Source organism: Denticeps clupeoides, chromosome 5, assembly GCF_900700375.1.
Source record: "Denticeps clupeoides chromosome 5, fDenClu1.1, whole genome shotgun sequence".
NCBI lineage: Eukaryota > Metazoa > Chordata > Actinopteri > Clupeiformes > Denticipitidae > Denticeps > Denticeps clupeoides.
Window position 1 is genome coordinate 28,424,029 of NC_041711.1, and position 11,239 is coordinate 28,435,267.

Sequence of the window (11,239 nt, forward strand, 5' to 3'; positions counted from 1 at the left end):
TCGCAGGGAACAAGTGCAAGGCAAAGAGCAGGTAGGCGACACTGCACCGTCCCCTTCAGTTTGTGGACATACATTGTATTCCAACATTAAAACACTGTGTTCCGTGCACTCCTCAATAACTGTATATGCCAAAGCACCATCCCATTTACATTTACATTTACAGCATTTATCAGACGCCCTTATCCAGAGCGACTTACAACCAGTAGTTACAGGGGACAGTCCCCCCTGGAGTGTGTTACCCACTAGGCTACTACCATCCCCCCCACACACTGCTCCCCGGGCGCCTGTCATGGCTAGCCACTGCTCACTCAGGGTGATGGGTTAAATGCAGAGGGCAAATTTCACTGTGTGCATCGTGTGCTGTGCTGCTGTGTATCACTTGTGACAATCACTTCACTTTGTTGTTGTCACTTTGTTTGTTGTTGAATGAAAAGGGCAAGTCGTAGTGAGGCAGGGTATGTTCATAAGGAAGAAAAAGACATACGAATAATGTGAACACATGTGATTTCCCTTCCCTTTTTTACCTGCAGCAAAGATGCGGACAGTCCAAGTGAGATCTGAGAACCTCGTGAGGATTACATCACCCTGTTTGTTGTCCGCCGTGGTGAAGATGCTGGAGGAACTCTGTCACGATCGTCCTTTTCCTTTTTTTTTTTTTTTTATTAGTCATAATCGCAGACTACGCCACCCATGCTCTTCATTAAAGATGTAGCCTTGAGAATGAACAGAAAATAAAGGCCAGACTGCACCGTGTGTCGATGTGAGAAGCCCTCTCCTTCGCTTCAGAACCGAAACCTACGCGAGTCGAACATCGTTACACACGCGTGCTGTCGTGCAAAAAGCACCAACTTTGCGTTTGTTTTTCTTCTTTTTTTTTTTTTTTTTTACGTTTTGGACGTCGCTGAAATCGCAGCAACAGGTGAAGTACCCGCATTCCCAGCGTGCCCGGCGGACTGGAGGCCCCTCGAGGCCCCGCCCACACTTAAACCTGTCGCGCGCGTCACGGCGCCGCCCGCGTGAACGCGCCGACACGCGACGCGTCGCTTCACTCGCAGCGCGGCGGAGGTGAGTTCGAACCCGCACGGATGCAACTTGTGGTTTTCACGCTCGCACAGAAACCGGGACTTTTTTTTGGGGGGGTGGGTGGGGGTTTGTTAAGCGTTTCACTGTTGACCGTACGCGTTGGGAAGGGTTGATAATTCGGTCGTTTTGACGAGAAGACTTACGTGACGGTTTTCCTTGTGCGGATGGATAAGGTCTAATCTGTGTCTCGCAGCTCTTCTTCCGAGCTCATTTCCATCTGCTTTCTCAGTTATTATATTAAAAACAGGCCTGTAATTACTTTAGCGGCTAAACCATGACCAGGATGTAAAAATCTGAGAAAAGTATTAACGCTTACTACACTATAGGCAACAAAAAAGATGGTTTAAATGAACAAGCACTAACTGTTCAACAAGTGTGATTTGCTTACACACTGCTCTAAACTGTATGCATGTTCTCTGTTAATTCCTGATTTGAAAAAAAAAAATCTTGATTCCTGAGCATAATATGAAATGGTTTCGGATATGTACGGTTCTTATGCTTTTCATAATAATGACGATTCACTGGTTGATTCGTGCCAGTGAAATGCAACCATGCCATTGTCGTGCGTCGTACTGAGCAGGAAGGCCCAAGCGCTACGTCCAGAAAAAGAGGCACTTGGTCTTTAAGCAGCAGCGGGGAAGGATTGTGAGGGAAGAGTGAGTCATGGAAATAACACGTTACATTCCCTCTCTGCCACGAGGCAAATCAGTCCCGCCGCGTTCCGCCGGAATCTCTGGAGCCGGGCCGGGCCGAGGAACAGCTGGTTTGCTTCAGGGAGACCCGATGTGGGCCGGCAGTACGGGGCCACCTCTCTTTTTTTATCACCCGGCGCGGGCGTCGAACTCACATGATGCACCACGCCCCTCTGGCGTACTGTCCTTTTCATCCAGAGTCCGAATCGTATGAGTGGGGGTCTCGGAAGGGCACGGTGTGTGTGTGAGCGCGTGTGTTACATTCCTTTTATACTTCAAAGTGCACTGCCTGTTATAAGTGGTGGTGGTTTGTTCCCGATTTAGCAGCGCTAGATTCCTGTGCTCATGGGCCGGGTTCTTTGTGCACAGTTTGACCTGGAATACAGTAAGAAGGTGAAGGAAGCAGAGGCGAAGCTGGCTGTCGACCCATGTATGGACCACCCAGACTGTCCCGGCTGAACATCTGAAGACAAAAGAAAGAGCCTTATAGTCTTGGTTGAGTTCTTGAAGAGCTATTTATGAATAGTAATCAAATCCGTATCACATGAACGGATTCCTGTATGTTGCTGAGATAAATCAGTTGCGTGCGTCTCAGCAGGCCATGTGCATTAAGAGGACTTCTTTTCCTCGTCTCTGCAGTGAAATATAAACGTTCACAAGGGTTGGACAGTAGGTCTTAACAGGCATTCTGTAGCCTGCTAGGATCACTGATCCAGATGACCGAGGCTTCGGGAGGGAGGGGGCTGCAGAGCGACAGAACAAGGAAGCGCAGGGAAGGGGCATCATCTGGACCGAGTTAAGGAGTGAAATCCTGCCACGGAGCACAGAGGGCGCCGCTGAAATGGCGAACGGAGTCTGTGCCGCGGGCAGACGCACACGCAGATGAATGTGTCCAGTGTGGAGTACAAGACGCTCATTATCACCGGCGCACAGCCCGCCGGGTAGGGCCGCCTGTTAGGGGGAGGGAGGGTGCGAGGGTGTGAGTGTGCGCTGTGGGTGTAACTGTCAGGCATTGTTAGGCAGTTGAGAATATCCATGCCGGCTCCGCCCTAGTGTAATACGATGCCGCTTTAAAAAAAAAAAAAAAGTTGCTTTGTACCAGACCAGAGAGTTAAATGTCAGTTTTGGGGGCCCACAGCATTTCTGGGAGACTCTCCAAGCTGACAGGGTTGCTTGGGAGCAGGAGGGTCAGGAGCTGCAGGGTTTCGGTGTACAGCGTGTAGCACTGATTCCAGAGGGGTTTTCTCCCTTTTTAGTGGACCGCTGCTCTCTTTGTTTGCTGTGCAGGGTGTGTGTTTGCTCGACCGAGAGCACCGTTTTATCACAGTCTCGACAGACGACCATGAGACACAGGGGGATTTGTAAAATCTCCCAAAGACCTTCCAAAAAGCTCTTAAATTAGCTGCTTTCTCAGCGAGACCCGGCTGGGCATGTTGTGATCAAAGCAGTTAAATATTAGAAGTTCACCTGAGCTCAGCGAGCCTGTTGTGTCCCAATCGGGGTGTCATGCATTCTTCCACAAACGGTACAAAAAACGTTACAAAAATAATTTTTTTTTCCTGAATTCTGTTTTTTTTTTTCCATTTTAATTCTTCTGAATTCCATGTTTTCCGTTTATTCACCTAAAAACTACCTGAAATATAACAAATCACTTATGATCACTGTTCAACAAAGTGCTTGGGCATTTGCTCTTTGCTTTTGTAAAGCATTCACATATAAATAATATGTGGATTTCATGCAGAGAACTATTTCACGATATTACACATTCTTCCTTTTGTAAAATAAAAGTGCTTCACGTTTGTCCTCAAGATAAAAAGAACGTATAAAATAAATAAGCTTTTGGGAGACCTGGAATACAAAAAAAGTTGCGCCCACTTGCATTATGAACTGGAACCATGATAATAAAACCACATTTTGAATCAGCTGATATGTTGCATGACTGGCTGGCGCTAGTTTTCTTCTTTTCTCTGTTTCTGATACGACTTATTGACCGTCCCATATGCCCTCGCAAAAGAGTTGTTCTTCCTATTCATAAAAAAATGGTTTGGGTATTGTTCCACTCTAAACTTATTTATAAGTTTATTTCCGTAATTTTCTGAGGACGCCGGTGTTCCAACGAGCCAAGCCTAAATGTTGCGTACAAAGCAAGTGCTCCGGATTCGCCACTTACAGCCTCTTAGCCATTATCGAAAGTCCCGCCTCCACCGGAAATACCTGTGGTGTGCTGCAGTGGCCAGAAACGGCAATTATACACAACTCATTTTACAGCCGATTACATTTACAGCATTTATCAGACACCCTTATCCAGAGCGACTTACAATCAGTAGTTACAGGGGACAGTCCCCCCCTGGAGCAACTCAGGTTTAAGTGTCTTGCTCAGGGACACAATGGTAGTAAGTGGGATTTGAACCTGGGTCTTCTGGTTCATAGGCGAGTGTGTTACCCACTAGTCTACTACCAAACGATTCCTTGTTATTTGTTGGATTTCGCAATTCCGTCCGTGTTCATCCTAGGGCTCCACATAAATGTTTTCTGTTCTAAACACTTCATAATGCAATAGCAATGATAGACCATCTTCTGGTTTGGTTTCTGAGGAATAGAAGGCCTGGACACAATTCTAAAATGCACGTTGTCATGTCATCCTTCGAGGCCGGGACCTTTTAGAGCATCATCTCCGATTCTTACCATGCAGCATAATTGCATTTGTATGGCACCATTTTGGTAGCAGGAAGCCATTTTCTACATTTAGGTTAGATCTGGTATCAGACTCAGGGGACAAGCCAGAAGTTGCAGGACGTTGTTGACACAGCGGAACTGGTACAAGCCGGTTTTCTGGAGCTGCAATTTGCTCTCTGCCTTGGAGTATAATCAAATAATGAAGACTGGGGGACATTTTATGTGTTTCTCCTGTTGATCAGCAAATGTTGGCCCATGTTATTTTAAGCTCTACACGTATTCGGAGTGCACACAGTATGTAATTTATGTAGAAGAACAAATTGAAATAAATGTGATGTGTACAGTTTTTTTGTATTTTTTTTTTTTTTCATTTTTGGTTTTACAGTGTTCACAGTATTCACAATTTCTTTACACAGGTACCCCCTTTATAAAGATGACCAAGTTGTTCACGATCATCTTTTTCACTTGTGAGTTTCTTTATTTGCCCACCCCAAACACAATTATCATCATACAGTATATAATATAATTAAAGTCATCTTGTGTGGTGTAAATGCATGTAATTCCATGTAAATGTTATATAATTAATATTTTCTCTGCAGTTATTTCCCTTGTGTTGGCCGAGGGTCAGGAACAAGGTCTGGATTTAAATATATTTATTTTAATTCAATATACAGTTACCTGATTTAAAATATAAATAGGTAATTATATAGATATTGGGAATTTACAGTTCATTATTTGTTTCTCCACTGTTATTTCATTAGCAGAAGATGACCCTTTTACATTTGGTAAGTTTAGAGTTTTTTCTCACTGGTTATTTTAATACCACATAATTTGTCTGCAAGTTTTTTGCTCTTCATTTCTGTTTCCCCTGAACTACAGATTACCACAGGCTTCGCGTGGGGGGTCTAATCTTGGCAGCAGTTTTGTGCTTAATAGGCATCACTATTCTCCTTAGTGAGTTTTATCATGCACAATCAAGACTACAGAGCTTTCCAAATTGAGCATGAATGAAGCATACATCTAAATGAATTCTATTAACACACACACACAAGTTTGTGTTTTATGTAACAACACAGTTATTGATATTAAGCCTCATTTCCCTTCACAGGTGGACACTGCAGATGCAAGTTCAAGCAGGACAAAAAGAGGTAAAGGATCATAATGGCCTTGGTGATGTTCTACCTAATTATGATTCTTAATTCGTAATTCACACTGTCACTGTTCCACAGGAGGAGGACAGGAAGCACTGCAGCTAACCAGCTCAATGACACAGGTCTGTGTATTGGTGTGGTTTATGTTAGGATAAATATACATATAAATCTATTTAATCTAGTTTTTTACTGAAGATTAGATAGCGACACAGTGACAACATTTGTGATAACTGCTTCTCATAGTTTATAAAAAAAAAAACTTTTTAATGGATGGCTAAGATCATTGCAATAGTGGAATTTTCTTTAGCAGTCGTTTGTACATGAAGAAAAAAAAAAAAACATCGTTTTTGTCCAGAAACCGTTTTACACTGAGAGGTTTATCTGAAGTTTATCTACGTTGTTTTTGTGTTTCAACAGCCCGGGCCAGTGAATGCTAAGAGCAGATTAGGACTGCTCACATTCAGAAGAATGTCATCCTGTTTTTTTTTTTCTTGAAGAGGGTGTTTTTTTATTTCTCACCCAAAGGGAAGAGACACTTGCACAAAAGTGTGGTATTTCTATACTCATATGTACCTGTTCAGCTTGTGCTCACAACTAGCTTTAGATGGAGAATATATTGTTCAAGGCAAGTATGCAGCATTCATTTGGAGACACTCTGTGTGAATTCACTTGTTCTTTCATTTCAGTGTTGTTTATGTGTTTATTACAAAGGCAGAACAATGCCCCGAGGAGTATTCTGTCACAGCTATCCTAACATCTAACTGTTGACTGAAGCAAGTATAAGAGCAATTAAACTGTAATATATTTTAGGTCATTGATGGTTACATAGAATACAAGTTAACATAGAATAAAAATATATTCACACATTTTGCACAGCCTAGTAAGCTGTGTTTGGGTGTTTCAATGTTATCCACGTGTAATCTGAAGATAAACTATACACAGATGACCAAAGTCCACCATGAACAGTTTCTCTGTTTGTTCTCTGCAGTTTTGTATTTCAGATAGATAGGCTGAAAGACCATAATAACACATGATTGATTACATTTAATACATTTAAACATGAAAATGGATTAAACTCTATTAAACCAAAGCGACCTGCACAGCAGCATGGACAACTCTTTCTGTCAAACAAAAGAACACGGGAATTCAGGAATTCAGGACTTCCTCAGGAATGAACACCCTTCCTGAATGATTCCCCAAGTCTCTATAAGCAGCAACGCTGAGGATTTGAATTAAGGTGTTTCGAAAGTGTGACAATTGAAACGTTTGCTTATATTCAGAACATTGGCCAGCTTTTTTCCAGACAAAATGGAAATTGTTTATAGGCCTTGGTGTGTTCAGTTTCTAATGATGCTGCTCAGAGTTATGACTCTCTTAGGCTGGATAGTGTCCAAAGTTTTTTAGGTCTGCCAAGCAGCCTTCAAAGGACTCTGGTTTGTCTTTGTGGTTTATTAGTAGAATTACAGTGGGGCAAAAAAGTATTTAGTCAGCCACCAATTGTGCAAGTTCTCCCACTTAAAAAGATGAGAGAGGCCTGTAATTTTCATCATAGGTATACCTCAACTATGAGAGACAAAATGAGAAAAACAAAAAATTGAAAATCACATCCTCTGGTATTTTGGCCCATTCTTCCATGCAGATCTCCTCTAGAGCAGTGATGTTTTGGGGCGGTCGCTGGGTAACACGGACTTTCATTTTCTATGGGGTTGAGAGCTGGAGACTGGTTAGGCCACTCCAGAACCATGAAATGCTTCTTACAAAGCCACTCCTTCGTTGCCCGGGCGGTGTGTTTGGGATCATTGTCATGCTGAAAGACCCGGCCACGTTTCATCTTCAATGCCCTTGATGATGGAAGGAGGTTTTCACTCAAAATCTCATGATTCTTTCCTTTAAGCTGAGTTTTTACCAAAAAGTTCTATTTTGGTTTCATCTGACCATATGACATTCTCACAATCCTCTTCTGGATCATCCAGATGCTCTCTAGCATCTGGGATTTTTGATCACCGTTCTTGTAATCATTTTGACCCTACAGGGTGAGATCTTGGGTGGAGCCCCAGATCGAGGGAGATTAACAGTGGTCTTGTATGTCTTCCATTTTCTAATAATTGCTCCCACAGTTGATTTCTTCACACCAAGCTGCGTACCTATTGCAGATTGAGTCTTCCCAGCCTTGTGCATGTCTACAAGTTTGTTTCTGGTGTCCTTACACAGCTCTTTGGTCTTGGCCATAGTGGAGTTTGGAGTGTGACTGTTTGAGGTTGTGGACGAGTGACTTTTATACTGATAATGAGTTCAAACAGGTGCCATTAATACAGGTAATGAGTGCAGGATAGAGGAGCCTTTTACAGAACAAGTTATAGGTCTGTGAGAGTCAGAAATCTTGCTTGTTTGTTAGTGACCAAATACTAATTTTCCACCATAATTTGCAAATAATTCTTTAAAAATCAGAGGATATGATTTTCTGGATTTTTTTTCTCATTTTGTCTCTCATAGTTGAGGTATACCTATGATGAAAATTACAGGCCTCTCTCATCTTTTTAAGTGGGAGAACTTGCACAATTGGTGGCTGACTAAATACTTTTTTGCCCCACTGTATTAAAGCAATAGCAAACCACTCAAGTCCAGAGAGTGCCCAGCACACCAAATGCTGCCTTTCAGTGGTAATTTTATTTCTCCTGCAGGGTCTCTCTCTCTCTCTCTCTCTCTCTCTCTCTCTCACACACACACACACACATTCACACACACATATTTCTTAATCTGACTTCTGCCTAGACCGCGCCACCCTGTCTGTTGTCCTTCTGAGGAGAGAGTTCCTGGCATGGCCTTTCTACACAGATTGTGAACGTGTTTTACACTGTAAAATGAAGTACTTTATTGTACACAGACTTTTAAAAATTTACATCTAATAATGACATTTTCCCTCACAGTGGGATAATGTCATTGTTGGTTCCAACAAGTGAGAGGTTTTAGGAGATTGTGTGAGGTCCTTTGTTATGTAGCCTCTCCTGGAACGTTCATACACTCCGGTGCATCACCAAGGATGTGAAGAGGGAGGTGTCAATGAGTCAGGTGTTAATTTTAACTCCGGAAGGTTTACGTATTTTATTTGATGCAATGCAAAAAGCTGCTACTTGACAAATGCCCTCATATAAGATACGATACTAAGATAAAATAATAATCTTTTGTTAGTCCCACAAGTGGGAAATTTATAGAAATTTATAACAGAAAGTGGACAGCAGATGAAAAGAATAGAATAAAAAAATTCAAAGTAAGCTAAAATAACAATATGATGTATGTATTGGTGTACTTAAAAAACAAATTTTGCATATGCATATAGAAATAAGTGTACAGAGTGGATATATACACACATATTGCACATAAGAAAAAAACACTATGGTATATTGGATGTGTGTGTTGGTTAGTCTGTGTGGTCAGCAGCAAAGACTTTAAAGATATAAAAACATGTTACCAGGTTTGTCTAATACAGGTTCTGGAAAGATTTGATTTGCTGCATACTGGAGTCTGGAGCTGAACAACTCAATTCAGGCAGGGTTTTACAGTTACATTTACATTTACAGCATTTATCAGATGCCCTTATTCAGAGCGACTAGCTACAGGGACAGTCTCCTGGGTCTCCTGGTTCATAGGCAAGTGTGTTAACCACTAGCACCCTAGAATGAATGCACTATTACAGGGGGCACCTGGATTTGAACCTGGGACCTCTTGATCTGCAGTCAAATGCTCTACCACTGAGCTATAACCCTTGTCATATCAGCACATTGGTAGTGAAACAAGCAAGGACATAAAAAATTATGGTGCAAAACTAAACACTATACAAAATAAGTGCTGCCAAGACTATACAGAGAGCAAAAGACACAAATAAGAGTTGCAAAAATGCAAGACGGGCCAGCCGATAACGCAGGTGACAAAACAAAGGCAACTGTTTTTGGTGTGCAAAAAATTACTTGGCTTGTGCAAACATAACAAATAGTAGCAGCATTAATTCATGTGCAAACACAGCTAAAGCAGTAATATTTAAAATAGCAGCATCATAAAACAGCAGTATTGTCATTGGTTCAAATACTGATTTTATTTTAGACTTTTATTTTATTAAGAATTTATGTCCATGTTCCACTGGGTGTCGCCACGGAGCAGCTTTCACAGAACAGGATTTCACCAGTGTTGTGTTTCCACTGTTTGTTAGCGCACATCAACACAAATGCTGCACATTCTGCACAAATGCTGGAATGATACTGTGGAATTAGATCTTAAAGCACAAACACCATTGAAACCGATTATTATCAATGTTTTATTATTTCTAATAATAATGATAACAATATATATTTTGTCAAAGCAGATTTATTCTGTTTCATTTCACATCACAAAATTGACAGTAATAATGCCCAAATGACAGATTGTGGCAGACAAAGCACATCACTTTTGTATCATTATCGGAACTGCCAAGTTAGAATTATAGCAATAACGAAAAAATGTCTTGGTGTCCATGTTTGGTGTCCTGAATCCACTACAACTCGACTCATGGGGGTTGTGGACCAGACATCTCCATGGCATAAATAAAACTGCTAAAATGCTGTGACCATGAGTAGCAAAGCACAATTGCCTGCAGATTCACTCCCTGGGTAGAGTGTGTGCTTAATTATATATGGGCAAACTCCACTGGGAATGGTGCCATGCAGTTGTGCCCCATAATTAGCCATAGGGGATGCATACTTGTTGATTGTACCTTAGGGATCAGAAATTGACTCCTGTTATTTCTGATTGTGCTGGAGAGAAGAAAGCTGTAGGACTGAAAGCCGTGAACTAATGGGTTAATACACATGCAGAACTTTGGGGCTAAACATGTGGTTTGGTCAGCTATTGCATTCTTGGGTTGGCACACGAATACAAGTTTGTCATCGTCGGAGTCCCGGGGCGCATGTGCAGACATGGGGAAGCATGAGGAAGCGCAGGGAGATGAGGGAGTGGCACGGAGGGCCTGGAGCGGGATGCCGGAGGTGGCGCAGGTTGGAGATGGGGATGTTTGGATTGCAGGAGAGACGGGACGTGGGTGTGCTGGAGATTGGGGACGGGGAGAGTTTGGCTGAGTGGGAACAAGAAGACACTGAAGCTGCAGGCTTTGTCAATGTCTGTGGATGTCAGGAAGGGACAGGGTTTGGCAACATTTGTTCACGGTTTCAAAAGAGGGAATCCAAAAATCAGCAATGAAAAAAACAGGCAGATGTCAAAAAGAAGATTAAAGAAATTAATGGGTGAGCGTAGCTAAAGGGAAAAGGCAGGGTACAAGAAAGCAGCCCTTCTTTTATGCCTCCTGTTGACCCCATCTTCTTCCACTTCCGGGTGGTCTTCCTCACCATCGTCTCAGCCCCCTTGGAGGCCCGGCGGCGGGCAAGCAGCCGTGCTGAAGACTAACAAAAAAAAGTGTCACACAGGGAATGGGAGTAAACCATGTGGCGATTGCCAGAACTCAAAACATCACCAAACTGAACAGTTGCAAAGTCCACAAAGACTTCACAAAAATGTCGGAGCCGCCGAAGGGCGGAACCACAGCGCCTTATAACAGCGCCCTGATTGGGCAAAGGTGAGTCCCCAGGTGCAGTCAACCCTGACAAGGTGCAT

At 42.5% G+C, this 11,239-nt stretch overlaps 1 protein-coding gene across 1 annotated transcript; it reads left to right on the plus strand.

Annotated features, from left to right (window-relative positions):
- The first annotated feature begins 996 nt into the window (after positions 1–996).
- Positions 997–6,565, plus strand: fxyd3 (FXYD domain containing ion transport regulator 3). The gene is made up of 8 exons (XM_028982139.1): positions 997–1,065; positions 4,868–4,918; positions 5,051–5,086; positions 5,213–5,236; positions 5,331–5,405; positions 5,560–5,599; positions 5,681–5,724; positions 6,020–6,565. The coding sequence occupies exons 2-8, from the start codon at positions 4,885–4,887 to the stop codon at positions 6,037–6,039; spliced, it is 273 nt and encodes a 90-aa protein (XP_028837972.1). The 5' UTR covers positions 997–1,065; positions 4,868–4,884; the 3' UTR covers positions 6,040–6,565.
- Positions 6,566–11,239: the final 4,674 nt, after the last annotated feature.

What these genes read in the sequence shown, in the direction of transcription:
- fxyd3 (XM_028982139.1), top strand. Translation starts at nt 4,885, where the DNA reads ATGACCAAGTTGTTCACGATCATCTTTTTCACTT. An exon ending in AGATGACCCTTTTACATTTG is followed by an intron (nt 5,237 to 5,330) that starts GTAAGTTTAGAG and finishes CCTGAACTACAG; the next exon opens with ATTACCACAGGCTTCGCGTG. An exon ending in TTCAAGCAGGACAAAAAGAG is followed by an intron (nt 5,600 to 5,680) that starts GTAAAGGATCAT and finishes ACTGTTCCACAG; the next exon opens with GAGGAGGACAGGAAGCACTG.